This window comes from Rutilus rutilus (assembly GCF_951802725.1).
Source record: "Rutilus rutilus genome assembly, chromosome: 16".
Lineage (NCBI taxonomy): Eukaryota > Metazoa > Chordata > Actinopteri > Cypriniformes > Leuciscidae > Rutilus > Rutilus rutilus.
The window spans coordinates 21160463-21173970 of NC_140224.1; the positions used below are offsets into that span (position 1 = coordinate 21160463).

The 13508-nt window shown below is 38.6% G+C and overlaps 2 protein-coding genes across 2 annotated transcripts; both read right to left on the bottom strand.

Annotated features, from left to right (window-relative positions):
- Nucleotides 1-218: 218 nt before the first annotated feature.
- On the bottom strand, nucleotides 219-6199 carry cbx7b (chromobox homolog 7b). The gene is made up of 6 exons (XM_084434342.1): nucleotides 5861-6199; nucleotides 5146-5189; nucleotides 4869-4934; nucleotides 4713-4779; nucleotides 4311-4620; nucleotides 219-1573 (listed from the first exon to the last, which is right to left on the bottom strand). The coding sequence occupies exons 1-6, from the start codon at nucleotides 5927-5929 to the stop codon at nucleotides 1374-1376; spliced, it is 756 nt and encodes a 251-aa protein (XP_084290468.1). The 5' UTR covers nucleotides 5930-6199; the 3' UTR covers nucleotides 219-1373.
- A 2514-nt stretch (nucleotides 6200-8713) lies between these two features.
- Nucleotides 8714-12904, bottom strand: josd1 (Josephin domain containing 1). Its single transcript, XM_084434343.1, has 5 exons — nucleotides 12715-12904; nucleotides 11618-12292; nucleotides 11396-11524; nucleotides 10029-10223; nucleotides 8714-9937 (listed from the first exon to the last, which is right to left on the bottom strand). Exons 2-5 carry the CDS (start codon nucleotides 11899-11901, stop codon nucleotides 9838-9840), a joined length of 708 nt encoding a protein of 235 aa, XP_084290469.1. The 5' UTR covers nucleotides 11902-12292; nucleotides 12715-12904; the 3' UTR covers nucleotides 8714-9837.
- Between the last annotated feature and the right edge of the window lie 604 nt (nucleotides 12905-13508).

Genomic DNA, 13508 nt, shown 5'->3' on the forward strand with positions numbered 1-13508 from the left:
TTTATTATGGTGGTCAGACGTTTTGCCAATTATTTAATTGTACATTAAAATCTGTTTGCACCATTCAAAAATAATTGGCTTTTGGTGTGGTGTAATTCTTACATTGTAGAAGTGGAGCTAAAACAATGTCAAACCAAGATGGCTTGAAACAAAATGTATCAATCCACAGTACCACGCATTGATGATTAATTATAAAAAAAAGCATTTGTAACTGATGATACAGTAACACCAAAGTTTTATTTATGACATCATAATACTAGGTTTTCCATTTTAAAGTGCAAATACTCTGAATAGCAAAAAGCAACCACGAACATTTGGCACAGACAGTTTATCAAATGTATACAGGTCACATGAAGTCAGATATTAAACAGTTGAGAGCTTCCAGAGATGGACATTCATAGAGGCTAAATATACATTCACCTCAATATAGAAAAATGTCTTCAGGTCTCAGTTATCATCTTGGACTAAAATAACACCAAAGATTAACAGTAGTCAAGTTAAATCTAACATTGTAGACTACTGTGCAAGATGGTGCATACTTGGCAAGAATATACATAAGAGGACCAAAGAACATGTCAAAAATTGCACAAACACTGATATATGAGATATTAGCAAGCAATAGTGTTGGGAAAAAAATGCAACTTTATTTCATACACACACACTAAAAGTAGAACATTGTGCAATGACAAATAAAACTTTTTCACACCACAATATTGTTTATTAAGTCTCAGAGATGGCACACAGTGTTGAAATGCTTTTCAGAAGTTGTATTTTACACATTTTAAGTATTGGGAGACCACTAATTCTAATGACTAATTCAGTAATTATTTACTGCATACGAGGTGTGCAATTTAAGGTCAAGATTAGAATGATATATATGCGTTTACCAAGTATATCACATATACATATATCTAATGTGTATATGTATGGACATATTTGTGATAGATTGGCTTTTCAGAATATTTCGTTGTGCAAATTACTCTGTACCAGCATTATCATTTTATGTAAGTACAAGACCAGACTAAATTAAGCTCATCTCGGCTAGCTGAATCTGTAAACTACAAAACATGGCAAAATCAGTATCAGAGAAACTAGCTTGATTTGTTTCATGGCCAGTACAACTTCAAAATCTCAAATACTATCAGGATTGTAATTCATTTAATCATTGTCACTGTGATTGATTGCAATCACAATCCTGAAATGTTTTAACTTAAGTAGAACTAATAGTGCAAATAAATGTAATCTGAAACAGTGGTGGAAGTTGTGCAAGCGCATAATCAAAGCCAAAAAAAAAAAAAAACACCTTTAAAAAATGGATGTACCGATTCCCTTTCCCCCTCTGATAGCTCACACCATCCTCAGTCTCTGTAATGTCAGATCTCCAGCTCCCAGCTCCTGAAGAACCCCCTTGCTACCAAAGCCTCTCTAAAAGTCACAGTCAGTGAGTTGATGGTGATATCCGTCACAGTTACCTCCTCAGGGCCCATAACTGGACTCCAGTCCTCAGATAAAGGAGATATTGTCATTGCCTCTGATTCAGTGGTTGGATTCCAGGCTCCCCTCCTGACATGCTCTGAAACACAGAATAGAATTTATACATATTTACACCTTCATGTGATATAAATGTTAAAGAATCATGATTGAGAACAATCTAGCATTGTAAGAGATACTGTTTTAGATTCTTTTAGACATTTAAGTCAATCTTTTAAACCCCTGTGTGGCTGTTTAGCTACCGGAATATGAATTTTAAAAGGTAATTTTGTCATCCAGCATCAGAGTCTGATTGCCTCTTCCCTCTGCTGTGTAAGGAAAGCTGCGACAGTTGAGTGCATGAAGTGTCCAACATTCCACACTTCATTTTTCAGTCTTTGCATTGACTTGTACTTGTACTATTAATAATAAATATAATAATAATAATAATAATGATGATGAATATACTTTTATATTATTATTAGTGGTAGAAGCGGTATCCTATGACAGTAATATATTACTATTGTTGCAATATACAGTGGGGAGAACAAGTATTTGATACACTGCCGATTTTGCAGGTTTTCCCACTTACAAAACATGTAGAAGTCTGTAATTTTGATCATAGGTACTCTTCAACTGTGAGTGACGGAATCTAAAGATCAGAAAATCCAGAAAATCCCATTTAAGTAATTCATTTGCATTTTATTGCATGACATAAGTATTTGATACATCAGAAAAGCAAAACTTATTTGGTACAGAAACCTTTGTTTGCAATTACAGAGATCATACGTTTCCTGTAGTTCTTGACCAGTTTGCACACACTGCAGCAGGGATTTTGGCCCACTCCTCCATACAGACCTTCTCCAGATCCTTCAGGTTTCGGGCTGTCGCTGGGCAATACGGATTTTCAGCTCCCTCCAAAGATTCTCTATTGGGTCCAGGTCTAGAGACTGGCTAGGCCACTCCAGGACCTTGAGATGCTTCTTACGGAGCCACTCCTTAGTTGCCCTGGCGGTGTGTTTCGGGTCGTTGTCATGCTGGAAGACCCAGCCACGACCCATCTGCAATGCTCTTACTGAGGGAAGGAGGTTGTTGGCCAAGATCTCGCGATGCATGGCCCCATCCATCCTCCCCTCAATAAGGTGCAGTCGTCCTGTTCCCTTTGCAGAAAAGCATCCCCAAAGAATGATGTTTCCACCTCCATGCTTCACGGTTGGGATGGTGTTCTTGGGGTTGTACTCATCCTTCTTCTTCCTCCAAACACGGCAAGTGGAGTTTAGACCAAAAAGCTCTATTTTTGTCTCATCAGACCACATGACCTTCTTCCATTCCTCTTCTGGATCATCCAGATGGCCATTGGCAAACTTCAGACGGGCCTGGACATGCGCTGGCTTGAGCAGGGGGACCTTGCGTGCGCTGCAGGATTTTAATCCATGACGGCGTAGTGTGTTACTAATGGTTTTCTTTGAGACTGTGGTCCCAGCTCTCTTCAGGTCATTGACCAGGTCCTGCCGTGTAGTTCTGGGCTGATCCCTCGCCTTCCTCATGATCATTGATGCCCCACGAGGTGAGATCTTGCATGGTGCCCCAGACCGAGGGAGATTGACCGTCATCTTGAACTTCTTCCATTTTCTAATAATTGCACCAACAGTTGTTGCCTTCTCGCCAAGCTGCTTGCCTATTGTCCTGTAGCCCATCCCAGCCTTGTGCAGGTCTACAATTTTATCCCTGATGTCCTTACACAGCTCTCTGGTCTTGGCCATTGTGGAGAGGTTGGAGTCTGTTTGATTGAGTGTGTGGACAGGTGTCTTTTATACAGGTAACGAGTTCAAACAGGTGCAGTTAATACAGGTAATGAGTGGAGAACAGGAGGGCTTCTTAAAGAAAAACGAACAGATCTGTGAGAGCCGGAATTCTTACTGGTTGGTAGGTGATCAAATACTTATGTCATGCAATAAAATGCAAATTAATTATTTAAAAATCATACAATGTGATTTTCTGGATTTTTGTTTTAGATTCTGTCTCTCACAGTTGAAGTGTACCTATGATGAAAAATTACAGACCTCTACATGCTTTGTAAGTAGGAAAACCTGCAAAATCGGCAATGTATCAAATACTTGTTCTCCCCACTGTAACTGTACTGTAAATTTTAAAATAAATGTAAATTATATTATTTTACTTTACAATAGGAAAATTACAATACTTTTATTTCACTTGCAAGAGTTAAGCCCTGTTATTTGGCGAAAACCAGCAGTTTCAATGAAAACAAATGTGTCAAATGTTACAAATCTGATGAAATAATGCACAAGTAGTGCCCACTGTTCCAAATTACGAGTCAAACTCACAGTGCATGCAGAGATGGAGTTCCTAATTCTACATTCACTGTGTACTGAGCCGTTCTGATAAGCAAAAGCACAGTGTGATCAAAGTGCGTGCTTTACTTAGAAACACACAGCGCAAAATCCTATATTAATTAATTATACCGCCACCTTTTACGATTTGACAAGGGCATCAAGTCATACGTTGCTTTAGTTTTTTGTTCGTTTGACATACTTTGCCAAAGCAATGGCGCAAAACACAACGTCAAAGACATATATATATATATATATGTTATTACTTTGCCTACAGCAACAATTGAGCCAAGACTGCCACTGGTGCCCTTCAACAAAAATTTAAGTAATTAAAAAATATATATAGTTGCATGATGCCCCTGCTTACTAGTTTATGGATCTGTTCAAAAATATCTGTTTACTTGCTGTTCTGAACAAATGTTAGGACAGTTTTTTTCTATAAGGCTGACAAAGAACACTGTCTGTCCTTTGGCCAGCTAGCATACTTACTGTTTAAAGTATTACTGCCAGTTTTAGTTCCTTCTGGTCTCGTGTCCTCCTCCTCTTCCTCCTCCATAACCCCCTCATCATCATCATCATCATCATCATCATCTTCTTCATCCCTTCTATCCCATTCTTCCTCAGAAGTCTCTCTGGATGTTTTCTTCTTTTTCTTGTGGTGGGCTAATCGTCGATATATACAAGTCCCCGAGGACTGGAACCTTGGGTCAAGCGACCGGGTCAACGAGAGCGGCAGATGCGCTGAAGACTTCTCTGTATCTTTGTGTGTGCTGCGTAGATCCATCGCGTAAATGTTCCTCTTTGAGAGAGCAATATGTGGATAGACATGACTTTAATGACAGTTAAGCTGGGAAACAGTCACAGAAATAAAGATGTTTTAGGGGTCATTACCTGCACGAGGAGTCTTTTCGGTTTTGGCCCTCTTTTACGCCACCCCACTGATCTGTCTTTCTGTTCTCTGTGTGCAATCAGAAAATGCAGTGTGATGAATTCAGATACTAGTGGTCAAAGAATGAACAAGGATTTTTCATTTTTATAATTGCTCACTTTTCCTCATATGCTAAAACCAGTCGAGGGTCTAGGATGTGCTCCTCTGGCTCCCATGTGCTGTACCTTTGAAATTATAAAAACATTAAAAAAGGTCACATAATCACATTGACATGACGTAAATAAATACCACAGCTGCTAGATAAATAATTGTAAAAACTAAATTAAAAGAACACAAAAGGATAATTTAAGACATTTAGAAATAAAGCTTATTCTATCATTTTCCTTTTTATTTAAAAAGGGCTAATAATAATAATAATAATAATAAAATACTTACTTTGGAGGCCAGCCCTTCCACTTCAATAAATACTCCACATGACCCTTAAACATAAATAAATATAAATCAATTCTTAATTAATATTTTCATTATATTAAAATATCTGGTGATATTATATCATCAGTTAACATTAATAAAATGTTTCTTTACACATTTCTAATCTGATTTTTTTTTTTGTCTCGAACGTGTGCGATTACGTAATTATTCGCTTGCGTCATAAAGTATTATGAAGGGACAACCCATAAACTAACAGCTCCTCCTTTTTATTTTAATACAGTCCTGACATTTTACATATGAGGATAAAAGTAACGGTAATTTAACGCGCGTCATTTTAAGCTGAATGCATATTTTAATATTAGTTTAAGTAATTGAGAGCTACGTCTGCTCGCACCAACAACCTCACATGCTGTTTTAAGATCAAACAAATCTCATATTCTGTATCAAAATGGCCAAACTTTACAATAAACATTAGTTATTAGATCCCACCGGAAAATATAACTGCGTAGTCTCCATGCCTACGAATGGGATAACCACCCAATTCCAAAAGCGTGCTGTGCGACATGCGTCATCATCGAAGTTATTAGACCACACACACACTTCCACGTTGTTGTAAGAAGACGTGTGTGAGTCCTCGCCCCTTTAACATGTTGTATGTGTGCAGCGGGCACGGATTTAACTGTCAACAAACGCACAGCTACACGCGCATGTCACTTACCTTTCTAAGTCTTTTCTTTATGATTGATTCCACAGCGAACACTTGCTCGCCGATTGCCGACAGTTCCATTGGTAAAGTTATTCCTCTAAAAAATAATGAAGTAGCTGTCAATGTATGTTTGTATTTTTCCTTCTTGTCGTTGAAATAAATGTGATGTGCAAATCACATGCACAGTTATAATGGCTGCACACGTTCCCTCTCTTCCGCTGCCTTGTTTACAATTCAGTATTTTATTCTTTGCACTGCTCCATTTCCTTGTACTAGAAGAGTACAGTGACTTTTTAAATCTGCGACACATCTGCAGCGCGCAGCGCGCCCCCGTGCGCCCCACAGCGGATTGACTTGCGCCACTGTTGGTTGGACAATAAACCACCAGGTACCACATTAGTTTTGTTTCACTCAGGATTTATGTGATTTATAATGCTTTTCAGATTCAAATGATGAAATAGAGAAAAGAAAGACATAAATGTGTATTACAACAGCATTACAATGTTATCCATGGGCAACTGAAATAATCTCTCCTATCCAAAGATGTATACCTCCTGTTTCTGAAGAACAATGTTTTTTTTATGCTATTTGCATTTATTTGATGAGAAATAATTTTGTGAAATATTTATTCCTGTGATGGCAACGCTGAATTTTCCGGTCCTCAGTGTCACATGACATGATCCTTCAGAATCAGAAATAATTCTAATATGGCGGTTACACTTTATTTTTAACGTGTCCCAGTTGCAGTGTTATTATAGATTTAAGTACTAGTACTAGGTAATATTAATTAACTACATGTACTTACTATAGGTTAGGATTAGGGTTTAGTTTAGGGTTAGTTACATGTAATTATTACTATTGTAAATGCATAATGTAACGTCTAACAAGGACACATTAAAATAAAGGTTAACACTTTATTTTACAGTATCCTTGTTATGCTATATGTACTTACCATAGTAATAACAGTAAATTATGCATAATTACATGCAACTGACCCTCAACCAAATCCTAATCCTACCCTAACCCTTTAGTAAGTACATGTAGTTGCTTAATATTACTCAGTACTTAAATGTATAATTACACTGTAACAATGACACCTTAAAATAAAGTGTTACCAATATGTCGATTTGGTGTTCAAGAAACATTTCTCATCATTATCAATGTTGAAAACAGTTGTACTGCTAAATATTTTTGTGGAAACCATGATATAGAGGGGTTGGACACTGAATATTTGTGTGCTGCCTGGTGGCCACTGGCTAGTCTTTACTAATTCAACCTTCCCACTCTGCTCTTATTGATGGAATGTAAAATCAGTAGAGCAATAGCATAGCTGTACATAAAATACTGCAATCCACACAACATAATGGGAGACATATCAGAGTTCAAAATAGGACAAATTGTTGGTGCGTGTCTCGCTGGCTCATCTTTGACCAGGACAGCAAGTCATTGTGGTGAATCGAGAGCTATGATATCCAGGGTAATGTCGGCATACCACCACAAAGGACAGACCACATCCCACAGGAGTAACTGTCGACGCAAGAGGAAGCTGTCTAAAAGGGATGTCTGGGTACTAACCCAGATTGTATCCAGAAAACATAAAACCACAGTTGCCCAACTCACTCGAGATCTAAATGCGCACCTTGACTCCTGTTTCCACCAAAACTGTTTGTCAGGAGTCATGGCCAGGCTGTTATAGCCAAACCTTTGGTCACTCGTGCCAATGCCAAACGATGATTTCAGTGGTGCCAGCAGAGGAAATCTTGGGCTGTAGACAATGTAAAACATATATTGTTTTCTGACGAGTCCCCCTTCACTGTCTATCCCAATGCGTGGGAGTTACAGTGTGTAGAAGCCCCAAAGAGGCTTAACACCCGGACTGTTGCTGCCCAGAGTAAAGTTACGGGCTGGATCACTGATGGTTTGGGCTGCAATCTCATGGCATTCCCTACTGTGCTTGAAGGGCACGTCACTGCCAAGTACTACCAAACCATTCTGGAGGACCATGTGCGCCCAATGGTTCAAACATTGTACTCTGAAGGTGGGGCAAAGTATCAGCACGATAAATACACACAGCATGACTGGTATCAGTATGGTTTGATGAACATGAATTGAAGTTGAACATCTCCCATAGCCTGCACAGTCACCAGATCTGGATATTATTGAGCCACTTTGGGGTGTTTTGGAGGAGCGAGTCAGGAATCGTTTTCCTCCACCAGCATCACATAATGACCTGGCACTGTTCTGGAAGAGGAATGGCTCAAAATTTCTGCCATGTCTTGTATCCGCCATTTCCAAGATGAATTGATGTTGAGTTGGCTGCAAAAGGAGGTCCTGTACCATACTAATACATTTTTGTGGTCTAAAACCAAGTGTTTCAGTATCATTGTCCAACCCCTGCATCTTGTCAGGATTCATGGTTGAACAGAAAGTTCAAATGAACAGCATTTATTCGAAACAGAAAACTTTAAATTCTAAATTGTCTTAACTGTTTCCGTTGATCAATTTAATAGTGCTCCTTTCTTTCAAAAGAAAAAAGATAAGACCAAAAACTTTTTAACAGTAGTGTTGTGAACAAGATAGATAAAGCAGCACTACATTGTATACATACAAATACATTTTTAATGATGTCACAGCACATTTTACATCATACATAAAGTGCCATCATAAGCATTTTATTTGAATGGAAAACAATGGCATGAGCACATGTTGTCCCCATCTCCCTGAAAAAGGGACGTGGGGATTTAGATTGTCATGGCAAAAGAATCTATTCGTCTCTACAGTATTACAAAGCACCCTGTGTATGGACATGTGGAATGTTCCTTTTAAGTTGTACTATGTGATTTGAGTGTCTATAATCTTTTTGAAGTGTTTTACACAATGTGTTGGCTTTTAATAGGTGAAACTGAATAGAGTTGGATCTGAAGATAACCTGAGATGTATTAAACTTCCCTTTGTGTAATCTGCTCCCTCTGTAAACAGTTTAAGGCCATGTTAATCCAATATCAATCAAAGATGAATTAACTTGAAAGATTTTAGAGACCTCAGCCTTTCTAACTATTAGCATTTTCTATGTAAAAGTACATACAACTTTCATTTTTGGCAGTTGATTTTTTTTTTTTTTTTTTTTTTACTACCAACACTCACCTGTTCTATTTTCCTACATGTAGTCTAGGATTCAACAAGTCTAACCTTAACCGTTTAACAAGAAAAGAGTGTCGAGAGCAACCATTTAAGGTAAGAGATTAACAAGTGACCGTTTTGGTAATTTATGTTATAGGAAACTAACACAAAACATCCAATTACTGTGGTGCCATGCTGTAACTGTGATACACAGGAAACATCTCATCTGTCACAATTCCATTAAATATGTAGGGAACGGTTAAGCAGGGGCTACGGGTGTTCCTTCTCTAAATCTTCAAGTACATGCACTAAATAAGTACATATGCACCCCGTGTTTAAAAAATCCAGTTGAACAAATACCTTTTTACGGTGACCTGCAATGTGTGACGGACAGTTCAAACGATCACATGGATGCACGGGAAATCACATGGAAAGAGAGAAGAAGTGAGGATGACAGGTGATGCACAAGGAGAACACATCACTACGAATTCCATAACCTCTCACTTTCAAGTCAGAAAACAGTACAAAGTAAAAGAAATAATCAACATATAAAAAATGCATCAGAATCCCAAATACCAAACAAAATTCTCTGCGTAGTGTTTAGTTGTCTTGTAATATCCCTGTTTGTGTTCTTTGCTGCTCCAGTCTCAATGGCAAGAGTTCAGTGGTGTGTGTGTGTGTGTGTGTGTGTGTAAACAAAGTCTGAGCAGTGTGCTTTCATGACTGGTTGAGTGCAACTCCATTTGCTGCTCTTTAAATGGGTCCCTGATTGAACCTCATATTTCCCTCCTGAGCGTGAACTTGAGATACCTCCAAAAACAAAACAAAACATAAAAAAAAAATTTAAAAAAAGCAATCCAAAACATTCATCAGTTATCAGACCTCCACGTCTGGTGGACTTCCACCTCCTCTGGCACGACCAATAGGAGTTCACAGTTCTTCCCTCGAAGCTGGTGACGCAAGAACTTCCTGCGAAATGATCAGAATGACAGCTAGAGATAAAAACAGACCTTCGCGTTAAAACAGACCGCTACTTTCTCTTTTAGCATTTCACACCTACCTCAATTCATCAGCTGTTCCGATAGCATGAGGACTACGCAGTTTGGAGTCCAAGTTATAGTAAACTCCTCCCACTTCTCGAACTCCAATCCAGTGCTGCCGTTTGAGGGGCAGTCGCAACGGTCCCCAGCGCAGATTGGATGGCACATTCAAGATGAAACCAGTGACGTTCGGCAGTGCAATGCTGCCAACGTCCCTGTGGGACAACAAATACAAAGGACATAAAAAAACAAAACAAAACAAATTCACATTAAAGGCAAAGTTCAACCAAAAATGAAAATTCTGTCAACACTTACTCACCCTCATGCTGTTCCAGACCTGTATGAATTTCTATCTTCTGCTGAACACAAAATAAGATATTTTAAAGAATACGGTTAACCTAACAGTTGATAGGCTCCGTAGACTTCCATAATATTTTTTTCCATACTATGGAAGCCCATCAACTGTTTTTTTGTGTTCAGTAGGAGAAATAAATGCATAAAGGTTTGAAACAACTTGAGGGTGAATAAATGATGAAAGCATTTTTATTTTTGGGTGAATATCCCTTTAATGGCCCACATATTAATTTATTAAACAAAAATAGATTAAAAATGCAATTCATACTGCGCATACAAATGACCCTCTTCTATGATACACCTTTTCTAACTTCTGGGGCATAAAATTAAAGGGACAGTTCACCCAAAAAATTAAGATTCTGTCACTATTTACTCACACTCACCAAACTTTTATGACTCTCTTTCTTCTGTAGATCATGAAAGAACATACTTGATTCCTTTGATTCCTATTGACTTCTATTGTATAGACATAAAATTACAAGTCAATAGGAACCAAAACTGTTTGATTACTGCCATTTAAAAAAAAGAAACAGGTTTGGAACATCATCAGGGTGAGTAAATTATGACAGAATTTTATATCTATTTTTATATATATTATATTTCATAAAAATAGTTAAACAACATTCTTGGTAACATAATGGGAAAAAAAGTCAAAAGTCAAAGTAAAAGAAATTCTTGAGAAGATTTTGCCTTAAAAAAAAAAGTTTCTTTAACAGAACTCCTTCACTGCTTTTTTGTATGAAGATTTTTTTGTATGTCTAATCATGTCATGTGTTGCACAAGAAGGAAATGATATCAGGAGAGGAACCTGATAGATACTCATGACTTTGTGTAAAGGTCAATAAGTCTCTTAAAATATCAAATTTTAGAAGGTTACTTCAGGGCAGGCAAATAATATCATGTGGTGCAACTTTTCTGAAATTATTTGAAATGCTTTCAAAACCAACAGGAATTCAAAGAGCACATTTCTTGGCACATGTGATTCAAACTAGACTCTTGAAATGTTTAAAACTACAACAGTATAATAAAATACCTTCTCTTGTCCCACCAAACAGCCTCAAACCCCCGCGTCTGCAATGCAGCCATGATGACATTCACATCATAGTTCCCATTACCCAGCATGTTTTTCTTGTGGGGTGTGACCAAAGTGCTAGGCGAGAGCCTGAAAAAGAAAGAGGAAGCAGAAGTGTGCACAAAAAAAGAAAAATCCCACAATTAGATAACTTCAAATATAACAATACATCTTAGCACTGACCTCTGGTAGATATCCTGAAGTGCATCACGGCTGAATGCTGCTCCGTCCTGGAAGACATTGTTTAGGGCATGCAGAGCGCACAGCTCTCGATGCTGCTTTTCGTGATAAATGGCGGGAGGTTGTGACGAGACGGGGGGCGTTCCAGCATTCGGTCTAACCTCTAGCTCAGACCCACGTCCACCAACGGCTTCTCCTTTCTGCTTGCTGACCTTCCATGGCATACAACCCAGCTCTTGAAAACCCCCGACCCCCCTCCCCTTACCAGAACATGGAGTACTCCCCATTCCTGCTGCTATGTCACCACTATCATCTCCACAGCAACCTCTCAGCTGCTTGGGATGAGTGGCAAGGGGAGGGGAGTTTGCTACTGGGATGAAAGGTGAGCCAGTGCCCCTCACAGTGAATCAGTGAAAATAAAGAAAAGAAAAGCGGAAATCTTCTCAAAAGCAGACTCGGTTGTGTCCTCTTTCTGTGTTCTTCATGTTGTTATTGCACAAAGACTTGCTGAGCACCATAGTAACCACTAGGGCAGAGAAGTTCTTTCCATTTTGGCTGACACAGGGGTGGAAAAGACAGCTTGACTGGTACAGCTGACCAGGACTAAATGGGTCAGCAGTGCAGGATCCTGGCAACTGCCATAGAAGACCACTGTGAGAACTGCAGAGATAACCTTGGCTTTAGAGTAAGAAGGAAACACAAGAGACCGATTATAAATCCGATAGAAAAAACAAAACAGCAAATGCTTCAATACTGAGCATTAATTAGCGTTTAACCGAGTGGCAGGTCTAAACAGGAACCCTTTTGACACCTCTAAGGCTAATGTGAGGTTATGCCCAGGATGACTGCATTGGGAATGGCTGTACAAAACTTCCTGCCAGCTGACAGGATGGGTGTAAGTTATATGACTTATTAACGGACAGAAACGATATTCAACAAGTTTAACAAAATATTTTAAGACATGCCCTTTTCCTCTTTGAGCTTCTCAACTAACCTACTACGTTCAGACCAATTTGACACTCTGGCTACGTGCTACTCGTGATAGCAACGGTTAAAACGACATCTTTCAAAGTGTCAGTGTAATCATTCCCAGCACATACCTCTGTCTGCAAACGATATGATACAGTCTAGGTTGCTTTCATTCCTCAAACTTGGTGTTTTCGCGTCCACACCGTGAGTTGTTTATTCCTTTGTCTCTTGTACTTTTTCCTTGCAGCTCTCTGGCTCAACGTGAGCATGCGCAAAACGTCATTGGCTTTCCGCTGGCTTGCGTCACGAGCAGGTTGCATCCCATGGGACTGTCAAACTGGCTCTTTTCTATGGTCAAACACATATCGGTCGCCCACATGACCCACGTTAGGAAATTAACAAGACTCCCTAAACCTTTTCTGGAGACATTCATTTTCCTTTTTTTTTATTCCTAATATAAATAATTTTAGGATTGTTTGTGGATTCTGTTCTGGGGTGTATAAACAGCCCTCTAGGTCTGTGCCGTATTGGTTTAGCAAATCCAGTCAACATTTAGATCTGCTGTGATTTCAAACATCTGTGGCAAATGAGTAGTCACCCTTCTGTTTGTTTTCATTTCGTGCTAATGAGAAAACAAATGACAAGGCCAGATGACTTCATTCCAGATGTTCTGGAAACCCACAAACTACTAAATGGTTTATTAATGGCATAATAAAATAATAAGTACCATATTTACATATATATTGTATATTAATATATACACACTGTATAGTGTGCCTAATCTGGAGATGGAATCTGTATTTTTCTCCACATTGATTTTGAAGGAAAATCTGTGGAATTTATTTTAAAATAAGTTTAACAGAGCTGAGAGAGAATTAAACAAACTAGTAGCTGAAATCATAATTAAATAAGCTGAAATAATCAA